The 14,292-nt window shown below is 55.8% G+C and overlaps 1 protein-coding gene across 2 annotated transcripts; it reads right to left on the minus strand.

Moving 5' to 3' along the window:
* Nucleotides 1–283: 283 nt before the first annotated feature.
* AP5S1 (adaptor related protein complex 5 subunit sigma 1) lies at nucleotides 284–3,530 on the minus strand. Of its 2 annotated transcripts, none has more exons than XM_054029694.1 (3): nucleotides 3,474–3,530; nucleotides 2,806–3,001; nucleotides 284–1,063 (listed from the first exon to the last, which is right to left on the minus strand). In XM_054029694.1, exons 2-3 carry the CDS (start codon nucleotides 2,988–2,990, stop codon nucleotides 637–639), a joined length of 612 nt encoding a protein of 203 aa, XP_053885669.1. In that variant the 5' UTR covers nucleotides 2,991–3,001; nucleotides 3,474–3,530; the 3' UTR covers nucleotides 284–636. The 2 variants fall into 2 exon arrangements, with proteins under 2 accessions (XP_053885669.1, XP_053885668.1); XM_054029693.1 differs by lacking the exon at nucleotides 3,474–3,530 and adding an exon at nucleotides 3,296–3,402.
* Between the last annotated feature and the right edge of the window lie 10,762 nt (nucleotides 3,531–14,292).

The following is a 14,292-nucleotide window of genomic DNA, read 5'->3' on the forward strand; positions in this document are numbered from 1 at the left end:
GTCTGCCCTGAGCACCTCTGGGCAGCATCCACTGCTCCCTCCCCATCCTCTCAGAGCAGCGAGCGTTGTTTGGGGTGCTCTGTCAGGAGTCCCACCTGGGCTGACCTCACTCCTAGCCCCGCTTTACATTTGCCCCAAGACATCCCCCACTGCCCTTTGGAGGAGGTGGCTATTGTTCCCAAGGGTGAAGCTCCACCCATCCGCCAAAGATCCAAGAGGCCGGCTCCTCGCCCCAGCCCTCAACTCACACTGAGGAGGAAACAGGGCACCCTCGAGCAGCGGATGGCGCAGGCGGGTTTCTCCCAGCCAAGCGAAGTTTATTGAGAATAGGAACTGACCAATCGTTTCAAGCGGGTGACAAGTGCAGATCCCCCAACCGCACACACATCTCCCCCTTCCTCTAACGGCTGCTGTGGGACAGGAGATTTCGGTGGGAGGAGGCAGCCAGAGGGACGTGCTGCATGGCCAGAACGATGATAATAAAAGCTAGTAGGGCCACAGCTACCAACCTTGATGTGTCTCCTTTAAACGGCAGTGCACCCCCCGCCCCCCCAAACGTTCATGCTGCCTGCCGACTGACCCAGGCAGAGGGTTTGCCCAGCAGATGCGCCGACGGCACACTCCACTAAGAGCCTTCTACTTGGCCAGACAGGCACCCAGCTCCTTTTCTAGTCCCTGGACAAACTGATCATTCAGGAAGAGCAACTGCCCATGGGGCAGAAACTTGCTCAAGATGATCTCGGTCTTGTCTGCCTTGAGGACCACGTCGCTGCCCTGGTTCAGCAACTTCAGATGCTCCAGGAGATACTTTACCACCAGCCGCAGGGTGTTCTCGGCCAGCGTCAGGTTCTCCTGGGGGTCGCACACCAGAGCAAAGCCCAGAGACAGGACCCCCAGCCAGAGCACCGTCTTGTTCTCACAGAAGGGATCCCCGGGAGGGAGGCGGAACACCCCGGATGGGGCATCCTGGAGGGAAATGGGCTCGTCGGGCAGCTGGATGGGGAAGTCAGAGGCAGGGCGCCCTGACGCCTGGTGCAGCAGTTTACATGCTGAATCCACCTGCCTGGGAAAGGCCAGAAACAGAGGGAGAGACAGAATTACAGTCATTTTATAAATGGATGGGATTAAGAAAAGGAAACAGGACCTGAACATCTCTGGAAGGTCTGCCTGACAGCAAGATGATGCAGGCTGCAGATCAGGGGTAGGCAACCTATGGCACGCGTGCCGCCTTCGGCACGCGAGCTGATTTTCAGTGGCACTCACACTGCCCGGGTCCTGGCCACCAGTCCGGGGGGCTCTGCATTTTAATTTAATTTGAAATGAAGCTTCTTAAACATTTTTAAAACCTTATTTACTTTACCTACAACAATAGTTTAGTTATATATTATAGACTTCTAGAAAGAGACCTTCTAAAAATGTTAACAAGTATTACTGGCACACGAAACCTTAAATTAGAGTGAATAAAGGAAGACTCGGTACACCATTTCTGAAAGGTTGCCAACCCCTGCTGCAGATTCATCCCCCAAGGGGAACATGTGAGAGCCCCATTGCTTGGGAAGTTTAAAACCAGACAAAACAAAGCCCTGCAGAACAAGCCTGCTCTGGGGCACGGTGGGCTGGAAGGGACGTACCAAGCCTTTCCCTCTGGGATGAAGCACAGAGAACAGCTGGGGTATTTTACTTTATAAAGAGCTCCCTGGGACGTTCACATTCGCTCCTCTCCCCAGAGGGGGATGAGGGACCCAAAGCGTGCCCTGTTCTAGACTCTAAGGGTACGTCTACCCTACCAAAAAAGCCCCCGGGCAGCAAGTCTCAGAAGCCGGGTGAGCTGACTCAGGCCCACGGGGCTCACGCTACGAGGCTATAAACAGTAGCTCAGACATTCAGGCTGGGCTGGAGCCAGGGCTCTAAGACATAAGAACGGCCAGACTGGGTCAGACCAAAGGTCCATCCAGCCCCGTATTCTGGCTGCCGACAGTGGCCAAAGCCAGGTGCTTCAGAAGGAATGAACAGATCAGGGCAATTAGTGAGTGATCCATCCCCTGTCGCCCAGTCCCAGCTTCTGTCAAACAGAGGCTAGGGACACGCAGAGCATGGGATTGCATCCCTGATAATCTTGGCTAATAGCCATTGGTGGACCCATCCTTCATGAACTTTTGAACCCAGTTATACTTTTGGCCTTCACATCATCCCCTGGCACGGGTGACTGTGCGTTGTGTGAAGAAATACTTCCTTTGGTTTGTTTTAAATCTACTGCTTAGTAATTTCATTGGCTGACCCCTGATTCTTGTGTTATGAGGAATAACACTTCCTTATTCACTTTCTCCACACCAGTCATGATTGTATAGACCTCAGTCATATCCCCCCCCTTTAATCATCTTTTTCCAAGCTGAACAGTTCCAGTGTTTTTCACTTCTCCTCATACAGAAGCCGTTCCATGCCCCTAATCATTTTTGTTGCCCTTTCCGGTACCTTTTCCAATTCTAATACATCTATTTTGAGATGGGATGACCAGAACTGCACACAGTATTCAAGGCCTGGGCGTACCATGGATTTATATAGAGGCAATATGATATTTTGTCTTATTCTCTATCCCTTTCCTAATGGTTCCTAACTTTCCTCTCTGCTCACCCGAAGGTCTCCGCTGATATTTTTAGCCTGGTAGCATGAGCGCAATTCAATTGTCCTGGGCTCGGAGTCTTGTTGCCGCAGATCCTTTCTCTCTGCGGTGTAGATGTACCCTTAGATTCTAAACCACTAACTCCCTGCCGCACAGCCACATTCAGATGGGGGTGAATCTTTTACCTGGCCACAGCCAAAATCTGCTCCTTCCTGCCCAGTCTCTCCTTCTCCAGATCATGCGGCCCGGGCTGCTCCGGGGACTGGTCCGGCCTCTCAGAGCCAAAGACCCTGGAATACAGCACCCGGCAGAGCCCAGCCTCTTCCCCGGGCCGAGGGGGCAGCGTATGGATGAGGAACGCGTGAACCATGGTGCTGCACCCTAAGGAAAGACACGCAAGCGGTGAGCGATCATCACAGGGTATGGGAGCGTGCGGCTCAGGGGGGCCAGGGCGTTCCCCTCTTCCCAAAGCTTTGGAAGAGCAGGAAGAGGGGGGGAAGCAGAGGCACCAGCCACCCCACGCCCGGCTCTCCCCGCTGCCCAGAGGCGGAGCCAGCCTCGCCTCTCGCTCCCCCCCCCCCCCCCCCCGAGCAGGGCACTCGGGGTGGGGCCGTTGGGGCTGGGAAGGAAGATGTGGCACGACACCCCCTGCGGCCACGCGTGACTGGCTCTCACGTGGGACGGGGACGGCGTGGGGTCGCCAGAGACGCACGTGGTGGCGACCCGTGGGGGGAGCAAGACACGGCCCAGCGGGTGGGCCCAGGCCCGGGGCGCGTGGGGCACGGGGGCGGGGGGAGGCCCCCGCCCTGGGGCCTGCTGGGAAATGTAGTCGGAGCCCCCCGCCCGCACTCACCGCCGCTCTCCTCGCGCACGGCGCGGGCCCCGCCGGGGCAGAGCCTAGAGCCGCTGAGCGGGGCGGGGCCTGGGGAAAACCAGACGGGAGAGCCCTCCGGGGATTGGCTACCGCCGGCAAAGGGAGGAGCAGAGCTCTGCGGGGATTGGCTATCACTGGGAGGGGCGGGGAAGAGCTCTGCGGGGATTGGCTACCGCCGGCAAAGGGGCGAGCAGAGCTCTGCGGGGATTGGCTATTACTGGGAGGGGCGGGGAAGAGCTCTGCGGGGATTGGCTACCGCCGGCAAAGGGGCGAGCAGAGCTCTGCGGGGATTGGCTATCACTGGGAGGGGCGGGGAAGAGCTCTGCGGGGATTGGCTACCGCCGGCAAAGCGGGGGCAGAGCCCTGTGGTGATTGCCTATCTCGGGCAGGGGGCAGGACAGAGCTCTGCGATGATTGGCTATCGCTGGGAGGGCCGGGGGAAAAGCCCTCCGGGGATTGGCTACCGCCTGCAAAGGGGCGGGCCAGAGCTCTGCGGGGATTGGATATCACGAGGAGGGGCGGGGAAGAGCCCTGCGGTAATTGGCTATCTGGGGGGGCGGGGCCAGCTGACAGCACAGCTCGTGGCTGGCTGCCTTGGGGGCGGGGCGAGGGCAGGGCGGGGTTGGTGGAGCCGAAGGGGCTGGTCTCAGGTGCGGGCACCGGGCTCCGCAGCCGGGGGTGTCGCTGCAGGCCCCGCGCGCCCGCTTCGGCTCCGGTTTCACCCTGGCTGGCTCCGGTCAATCCGGAGTGAAACCGGATTAAGCCCCTCCCCCCGAGAAGCGCGCGGGCTCTGGCGCCGCTTTGAACTCGGGGTCCCCGGCGGGCCACGGGTGTCTGTGTCCCTCCACGCGTGCGCGTGACCGAGAGCCCCACCCGCTCGCCAGGTGTGACTCCCCTAGTCACCCAGCGCCGCCCCTGCCGGGCTCGCGCCGTGTGGACAGGATCCCCCCGACAGCGCCTGCTGCTCCCGACGGGTGGCCCGTCCCTGGACACGCCCGGAGATGGGCCGGAACAAGGGCCTGGGAATAGGCCCCATGGTCACAGAGCACCCCACCGGCCAGCTGCCTCCGGCGGGTACCGGGGGGTGGCCCTGTTGGTTGGCGCTAGGAGCGTGCCGGGGAAGAGGTGCCCTGACTTCGTGGGGCCGTGGCTGGGGGGTGCCTCAATCGGGAGCTGTGGGGAGAAACGCAGCCAGAGTACACGGTTGTGAAGGAGCCGGAAGAGGGGGGGCAGCCCCCTGACGCACCCTAGCAGAGGTGTGCCGGGGTTCCCCTCGCCCCGCCAAAGCGACAGTTTGGGAACCGTACCAGGTACACCACCGGACTCAGGCCTCCGGGAGCAGCTGCCAATGGATGTACCCGGCGGGCCGTGGAAGCAGAGTGGACTACCCGCCGTCCTGCTTGTTTCCGTATACGTCCGATTTGGTGTCACACACGTGCTGTGGGGCTGGAACAAGGTGTAAATTACAGCAACTCGCCTCCGAATTCAGCCCCAGGTTTCCAGTTTCCACACTGACCACAGTATGGCTGTCAACCTACCCTGGCCAGGTGGCCTTAGCTCAGGGGTGAGCAAACTACAGCCCGTGGGCCGGATCCGGCCTCTCAGGGCTTTGGATCCGGCCCGCGGGATTGCCACCCCAATGGTGCTGCAGGCCCCGCACAGCTCCGGGAAGTGCCCGGCACCGTGGCCCCTGGGGAGAGGTGGGGGGGCAGAGAGTTCCACGCACTGCCCTCGCCTGCAGGCACTGCCCCCCGCAGTTCCCATTGGCCGGGAATGGGGAACTACAGCCAATGGGAGCTTTGGGGGAGGTATCCGCAGGTGAGGGCAGCGCGCGGAGCCCTCTGCCCCCTCTCCCCCCCAGGGCTGCAGGGATCTGGTGCCGAAGTGGCACGGGGCCAGGGCAGGCAGGGAGCCGGCCTTAGCCCCACTGCGCGCTACTGCCACCCCGGAGCCACTCCAAGTAAGCGGCCCCGGGCCGGAGCCTGCACCCGAAATCCCTCCTGCACCCCAACCCCCTTCCCTAAGCCCCCTCGTACACCTCACACCCTTCCTCCACCCTAACCCCTTGCCCTGAGCCCCTTCCTGCACACCGCACCCCCTCCCACACCCCAACCCCCTGCTCCAGCCCTACATTCATGACCTGGATGCAATTTCCCCACCCAGATGTTGCCCTCAGGCCCAAAAGTTTGCCCACCCCTGCCTTAGCTGAACCCAGGTATGCTTCCTGCCTGAGAGCTCTTCTAGTCAGCCAGCAGAGGGAGCTCCAATGTAAAGTTTGAATGTAAAAAGAAGAACAGGAGTACTTGTGGCACCTTAGAGACTAACAAATTTATTAGAGCATCTAATAATAATGCTCTAATAAATTTGTTAGTCTCTAAGGTGCCACAAGTACTCCTGTTCTTCTTTTTGCGGATACAGACTAACACGGCTGCTACTCTGAAACCTTTGAATGTAAAGATATTGCTGATGAGTGATGATGGGGGAATCTTAAGACAACTGGGAGAAGTGGCCAGAAAGTCCTGGGGTCTGTCTGAAGCTCCCCGCCTTTGAGGAGATGGGGCTTTCTGACCAGATTCCCAAGGTCTCTTGCTTTCTGCTGTGTTGGAGAAACCAGGCCTTTCTCTCTGTATTTCAGTCTGGATTGTTTTGCAAGGTTTCAGCCGAGGATCTCCAAACACTTCATAGGCATCCAGGAATTAAGCCTCCTGTTCCCCTCGGAGCCTTTTTATCCTCGTGTTGCAGATAGGAAAAGTGAGGCACACAGGGAGAGCCTTGCCAAAGATTGCACAGAGCCAGGGATAAAACCAGGCGTTCCTGACTCCCAGCCCTCTGCATTAACCACTAGAGAGCGTGTGTCCACAGAAACTCTGCTCAGTGATCCTGGCTACGCCTCTGCACTCATCCCGCCAGCCCTGGGAACTAGATAACAAGCTGTTACTGACCCAAGCTAACAGAATTCCTCCTTTAGCTCTTGGGTACATTCTGGGCAGTGCAAAGAACACGTGTCCTGCCTGTACCTTAATGAGGGTCAATAAAACCAGTCAATACCCAATATACTAATTAATTCTTTTGCTCCCAGAGGAGACAGGGTGATGTAACAGAAGACTCAGGATGTCCCTTCCAGTCCTCTATCCCCACGAGAGGAGAAAGGTCAGAAGGAAGTGCAAATTACCAAAACATCCCCAGTTTGTAAAAATTTGGCACAACGTTGTGGCTTAGTGTGAGAGTTTGTCAGTTTTTCCCTTATTGAATGCAGTTTGCTAGTCCTACAGAAACATGCCGAGAGCAGGGCTGTTCCTGGTGTAACACTGATATCAGGGGGCTTGTACCAGAGAGTCGTTTAACCCAGCCCCATGCCATAGGAGCAGGACTGTTTCCCCCAGCTGCCCCCACGTCAGTAGCCTGGTCATATCCCTGAAATGCACGATGTCTGGGTGTGATCAGTAATAGACACCAAACACAACACAGCACAGTAGGCCTGAACAATCCACCCACGCAATCACTGCAGTATTTGAATTTCGAGACTCTCCCTAGCCAGTGCTACTGGGTGGCCCATTCCAGCCCAGCAGCCAAGCCCCGCCCTTCCGCAGCCCCAAGGCAGGGATGGGGTTTTAACTCCTTTGTTCCTCGGCTAGTGCTGCCTTTGGCTGAGGGTTTTGGGCCGCAGAGCCTGTTGCCTCTGGAATGCAGCCTGGATTGGCGGCAGCTGATCCCCTCTCTTGACTGGTTGGTGGCCTGCCTGACATGAGTTGGGTGGGTCTCAGCCTAGTCCCTTAGCTGGCGGGGGTTTGCATCCAAAAAAAAACCCAGCAGCATAGCAAGGGCCACCCTATTGGCAGCCTCAGTAGAGGGCAAGGCCAGAATGGGCCCTGGAAAGTGACCCGAGCTGTGCTCCAGCTTAAGGCTGGGTCACTGTGCGCTTGGCTTGCCCTGCCGCTGCCTGTTGCTTGGGAATCTGAGGACTTCAGTTTCCAGGGCTGCTAGCAGGCACTTTTCACCAGCACTACATACATTCACTTTAAAACTCCCTAGTGAACTAGGCTTGTGTTGGGAATTAGTGGAGATGGATCAAAACCATCATAGGGGCTGGCTACCCTCCGGGGACTTGACCGGTGCAGCTACGGCGCCCTCGCTACGCCGGCATAACCCCGAAGCGTAGACACAGCTGGTTTCCCGATGGAAAGCGACACTGCTGCCCCAGACAAGGTAGCTGGCGCCACGGAAGCATTCTTCTGTTGACCTAGCTGTGTCTCCACTTGGGGGTTGACCTAGCTGCAGCTCCACTTAGGGGTTGTCCGCACAGCCATGTTTTCCGAAGATAATTAAGCTGCCCCTCTCGGCCAGAGGGCTTGTCTGCTCTTGAAAGCTAATTCCGGTGAAGGCAGGGTGTGAATGTAAAGCAGAATAGCTATTCCAGAGTAACTCTGTGTAGACAGGGTTCAGAGCAGTAGCCGTGTTAGTCTGTATCCACAAAAAGAACAGGAGTACTCGTGGCACCTTAGAGACTAATGAATTTATTGTAGCATAAGCTTTCGTGGGCTACAGCCCACTTCTTCGGATGCATGTAGTGGAAAATACAGAAGGAAGATGTGTACATACACAGGGAACATGAAACAATGGGTGTTACCACACATTATAAGGAGAGTGATCAGTTAAGTGAGCTGTTGTCAGCAGGAGAGAAAAATAACTGTTTGTGGTGGTAATGAAAATGGCCCATTTCCAACACTTGACAAGGAAATATAAGGAACTGTAGGGGGGAAAGATAAGCCTGGGGAAATAGTTTTACTTTGTGTAATGGCCCATCCACTCCCAGTCTTTATTCAAACCTAATTTAATGGTGTCCAATTTGCAAATTAATTCCAATTCAGCAGTCTCTCGTTGGAGTCTGTTTTTGAAGGGGTTTTTGTTGGAGTATTGCGACTTTTAGGTCTGTAATCGAGTGGCCAGGGAGGTTGAAGTGTTCTCCGCCTGGTTTTGGAATGTTATAATTCTTGACGTCTCATTTGTGTCCATTTATTCTTTTACGTAGAGACTCTCCGGTTTGTCTGTGTAGACAAGCCCTAGGAGCCTGGCTGTACTGGGGTCTTTGGCACCAGGATAGCTGCATCAGTGCAACCCCCCAGTGCATTCGCATTGCAGTGCAGCTGGCAACTGCATCCAGGTCATTACACCACTACACATTTCCTAGTCTACATAAAGCCTTAATTCTTCCTTCCTCCAGGCTCGCCCCTTGTATCCTCCTTCTCATGGCTAGCCTGTAAGCGCTCCTGGGCACAGATCTCCTCATTTTTGTGGCTTGCGCAGCACTTCGCGCAATACTAATAGTGATAACAGCAATTCCACAGTGTAAAGCAAACCCCTCAATAGTAAATGTAGCCTGCCTTGTCAGCCTTAATGGTTCCTGTCCTGAATGCCCAAAGGAAGCATTTGCAGTCAGTACCATGGTGGATAAATCGTTTGTCACACTCAGGCATCAGGGAGGGGCGGGGGAATCAGACACGCAGCATAAAGCCTGCAGAAGTGAGATTTTGGGTGACATGGGAGGGTAGAACCCCAACAGTCTGGCCCCTCCATGGCCACCTCCTTCCCCAAGAGTGATTTGTGTGTGTGTGTGTGTGTGTGTGTATTATTCTAAACTGTGTAGTGTTGCTGTGGGCTGTTAAACAGCTGTTGCATTTCACCCCAGAGGAGGCTGCATTTCAGTAACGGTTGATGTGATTAAGGTACCTTAAGAGGCTGGCCCGGCTACAGCTTCAGTACTGAGTGTTCGTGAGATTTTCCAAATGGTAAAGCGTGGGATACAACCAGCTGACAGCTGTGACAGACGTATACAATACCTGAGCCTAATACTGGAGTTCTTACTCCTTGAAACACTGGGGAAGATCCAGCAGATTTGAAGGAAGCTTATGTTGTGCCAGTATTTAAAGATTAAACAGGACGTCTGGGGTAATTATAGGCCTGTTAGTCTGACATGGATCCTGGGCAAGCTAATGGAGCGGCTGCTATGGGATTCGATTAATAAAGCACATCATTAGAAGGTGTTATCATAAGCCACAGTAATGGACACTTTAACAATCGATCCACCATTCACTGAAACAGCTATTCATCCTTTGTTAGCCCTTTGGATAAGGCGAGATCAATAAAAAGCAACATGAATATTTTTGAAAAATCGGGGTGTTTTTATACGCCATCAAGAAGGGCACAGCCCCACTGGAGCCCTCCGTTCAGCCGTTGTCTTTAAGGTGACGTTACAAAGAATAGTAGCATTTGAGCTACGTTCATCAGCATGTTCCGGCTGCTTTGGGCCGGGCCAGCAAAACAGCTGGAGCAGCCCGGTGAATCTAGCCCAAATTCTTCTTGCAAAATTAAATCTTTCCCCCCAGCTTCCCGTCGCCCTCCATAAATTCTAGCCCTAGAGCTTGGGTTTTAAAAAGCAATCCACGCCCCGAGAAAAGCCTGTGCCGTTTTGGTCATTCTTTGCCTTTGCATCCGCTCCGGCATGGGACGCGTGCGTAGCCGGACAGTGCAAACATGTGCAGGAGAACTCAAGGTGGGTGGGGGATGGGCTTGTCGTGGAATGTGATTCGTAATTTTAAACAGCACACAGCTCCGGCTGCCCAGAGGAAACCCGGAGGGGGCGTGGCTGGGAGCAAAGGGGGCGGAGCAGTCACGGGGCCCGGCCATGTGAAATCGACATTCCCTTCTCTGGGCCAAGTGGGATAATAGAATTCAGCAACACGGTGACTCACGCTCAGAAATAGTTGGCAGCCAGTCGGTTCCACGACTCCTGCGGTGCCATGGGAGAGACAGAGCACGCGGCCTCCTGCCTTGGCAGCGTTCGCATGGAGAGGGGCCGCGCACATGGGAGGCCCCAGTGACCAAGCTGGATGGCCCCGCTCTGTCCGTGCCCGGAGGGGAAGGGCTGCTGCTTTTTGAATGTCAACAGCTGCCTCTGTGACGTCCCCAAAAGAAATGCCCTCGGCTGAGACCTTCATGGGAGGTGGGGAGCAGATTATCCCCTACCTAATAATAAAATATGGAGATATACCTATCTCATAGAACTGGAAGGGACCTTGAAAGGTCATCAAGTCCAGCCCCTGCCTTCACTAGCAGGACCAAGTACTGATTTTGCCCCAGATCCCTAAATGGCCCCCTCAAGGATTGAACTCCCAACCCTGGGTTTAGCAGGCCAATGCTCAAACCACTGAGCTATCCTTCCCCAAGAGCAGGGTCCCTGCTCCTTCCTCTGCAGAATCTGGTACAGGTCCCCGTCAGAAACAGGATACGAGATTGGACGGACCGCGGGTCTGGTCCAGCTCGGCACTGCCTATGTTGCTAGGTGAGCACAGTCACTTTCACAATAACCCAACCACAGTCTGTGGTAATACCCCTCCCCTCCCAGGGGTGGGGGCGGACTCGGGCTGGGGGTCTCTTAAGTAGCTGGATGGATGCGCTGGGTGAAGGGCTGCACCTGAGAAGCGGCAAAGATGGTTAGGGCCTGCAAGCCCATACGGGTGAGAGTCAATGAGGTCACCTCGGAACTAAAGGGATGCTACCTTAGCGTCTCCCTGGGCAGCTCCTGGAGACCTAGCTCGCCCTCTCAGACCCACCAACAGTGCTTTACCCATAGGAGGAAGAGGTGCAGGATAAGACCCAGCAAGCGCTAGACTCACCAGAAAATCCTGAGGTAGGTGGGTGGATAAAGCACGATACAGTCCCATCCCTGCGCTGCATAAAGTCAGAAGCCCGCCCGAGTGCCATCTCACTTCCATTGAAATCAATGGCCAAACGCCCACTGGGGCAGGCCTGGCTGCTCAGTACCACAGACAGGCCAGGCCAGAGACCCAAATTCCTGAGTCTCATCTCAAAGCACTGCCTGGTAGTTAAAACATCAGCTCCCGCATCCGAAGAAGTGGGCTGTAGTCCACGAAAGCTTATGCTCTAATAAATTTGTTAGTCTCTAAGGTGCCACAAGTACTCCTGTTCTTCTTGTTCCCTGGGGCAGGAATGTTCCCTGGGACACACATCCGCCTGTGGAATGTGTGAGGAGAGGGAGGGTGTGTGTACACAACTATCACACCTCGCCAACTTGCAGCACTTCACAAACATCAAAGAGGGAGCCAACCTGGCCCAGCAGGGCTAACGGGGACAGACCCCGGCCTTCCCCCGGAGCCAGGCTGGACCTGCCGGGCTAACAGGGATAGACCCTGGCTCCCTCCCCAAAGCCAGGCTGGCCATGCAGGGGGACCATGAGCAAAAAGTGGGGCTCATTCCTTTCAGGCTGAGGGCACAGGTGAGTCGATTATGTTAAGAGCAGAATCTGTGAGGTAGAAAATAATTTTACCCCCATTTTATGGATGGGAAACTGAGGTACAGAACGAGTAAGTGACGTGCCCAGGGTCACGCACAGGGAGGTTGTCGCCGAGCCGGGAACTGACGGCAGATCTCCTGCGTTCCAGGCCTGTGTGTAATCGCAGCCAGTCTTCCTTTAGCAGAAGGGTGACGTGGGATGGCAGGAAGCCAAGGTGGAGGGAGGAGACAAAGGGCGGTTAGGAAGTACTGGCATGGCAGGCAATGACCCGGGGCTGTTAGGCCAGGGAACACACTCTGGACAGTTAGAAACCCAGCTCAGGTGGCACTAAGACCTGTGCTAGCTCTGGGGCTGACAGAGGTGTTTGCATGTTAAAGACAAACTTGCCGAAATCCAGTTGTGGCTCATGGTTGCCGCATGTGAATTCCACGTCACGCTGCGACCTGCTGCAAGGAGGCCCAGAGTCCAGGCTAGGTGGGCGGCGGAGGAGAAATCTCAGTGGTGCAGGTTTACATGATCCCTGCAGCATGGGCCAACGTGGTGCCCTGGGTTCTGTTCCTGGCTCTGCCGGGTGCCCTTGGGTAGGTCATGTCCCCTCGCTCCTCTAGAATGGGGGCTAGTGACATTCCCCACCCTGGCGAAGGACTTGCAGATCTGCGATGGAGCGCTAAGCTGTGTTATCTAGAACACACACACACACACACACACCCGCGACACTCTCATCGGCCCTATTACAACCAACACCAGTGAGAGGTGCCTGTTAGCACAACAGCCACGCTGGGTGTGAGTCCATCTGCCCTGCTGCCTTTTCGTCCCAGTGGAAAATCCCCAGAGAACGACGCCCTCCCGAGCTCCACCGCCCAGAATGCTCGGCGGAAGGAGGCCAGGCCAAACCCATGGCAGAGGCATAGCCAGGGCACCCATCTCAATGGCATTGTCCTGAACCAATCACAGAAATGGGCCAGCTCTGCACGAACTGCTGAGCAGGTGCAGCGGGGCCAGCTCTCAAAGCCCTCTTTGAGAACGGGGTTAAGGCGGGGCAGCCACTGAACTGTTTAACGGGGTTTGCCACTGCGTGCCTCAGTTTCCCCATCTCAGCGCTGCGGGGGGAAGGGAGCGCTCGGCGATGGTTTGCAAAAGCGATCCAAGATGCTCAGGAGAGCGCTGTAGACGGGCCCAGGGTTCCAATCTTTCCCGTTATAGGTGTGAACGTTTACTCTAACCCGGTGCTGCAATGCAGCCATCTCTGGGGCAAAGCACAGCCGTCCCGCTAGCAGCCACGCAGCCGCATTGAGAATTGGCGAACAGGAAACCCAGCATGTTTTCTCATCCCCATTTCTGAGCCTCCCGCCTTGCCGAGCCCCGGCCAGAAACGCCACACACCAGAAGCGCTGACCTACAAGGGGCTCTGCCAGGGCTATTTTAACCTCGGCTGCCACGTGAGCAGCCTGCGAAGTGCTTGCCAGGCCAGCCCCTCCCATGCATGTGCCGGCGCGCTCAAGTGGGCAGCAGGGTGGAGCTTTCCCAGACATTAGCACGTTGCTTCCAAAATGGGCCCAGGGGAGTGGAGAGAGAGTTTCGTTTTTCTCACCACTCTGAGGAAGCCAAAACCGTACACATGATGGGTGGGGCTGGTTCATAGAGCCACGTGAAATCTTGGCTCATTTGGCTACGGACGTAAGAGACACAAGCCGAGATGCAAGGGGACCAGGGAATTTACAAGTAGTTGGCTTGGTGCTGTGATTTAAAACTTTTCAAAAAGATTACTCGAGAGCTGGGATTTAACGTCGCTGCCTCCACATTAGAGCTAGGCAGGAATTCCCCCCACCCCCTTGTATCCTTTAAACATTACAGACCAGGAATCCAAGCGTCTCGGAGTCTGTATGAAGACAGGGAGAGTCACTAAGTCGGGGTGGATGGGAATCAGGCCTTAAATAGCCCGAACATTTGAGATCACACCTGTGCTTTTAGTTCCATCTGCACTGGACGCCGCGGCCCTTACAGCAGCAGGTTTCAGATTTCCCGCATCCCCCCCTCACCCCACACTGAGGCCCAGCTCAAAGCCCAGGCACTATCTCAACACCTTGCGGTGGCCCTGGCGCTACAATGAATCTGCACCCAGCTGTACAAATGTCATTACCTGGGGGAGACCTTCCTACTGCCTCTTGGGCCCGCTGAGCTCGGATGGGTTTGCACCTGCCGCCTGGGCCATTGCATGTACAAAGGGAGCAGAGTTACAACCCCAGCTTGCAATCCATGCAGGTGCACCTAGCCAGATCCTTTGCAAATTCCCCTTAAAGGAATGGCCCAGGGCCCCCACTATCCTTGCCCAGAATTCCCTTCCATGGGGGCCCTGCCCATCCCAGAAATTGTAGTGGGGAAGTGCTAGGTGGAGCTTGGAAAGTATGTTGGAACCTTTTATGGTCTCTGTCTGCCTCCCTGCAGAGTTGCAGGATTGCCAGGAATTCACAGGCTTGACACTGCAGG

This window comes from Malaclemys terrapin, chromosome 5 (genome assembly GCF_027887155.1).
Source record: "Malaclemys terrapin pileata isolate rMalTer1 chromosome 5, rMalTer1.hap1, whole genome shotgun sequence".
Lineage (NCBI taxonomy): Eukaryota > Metazoa > Chordata > Testudines > Emydidae > Malaclemys > Malaclemys terrapin.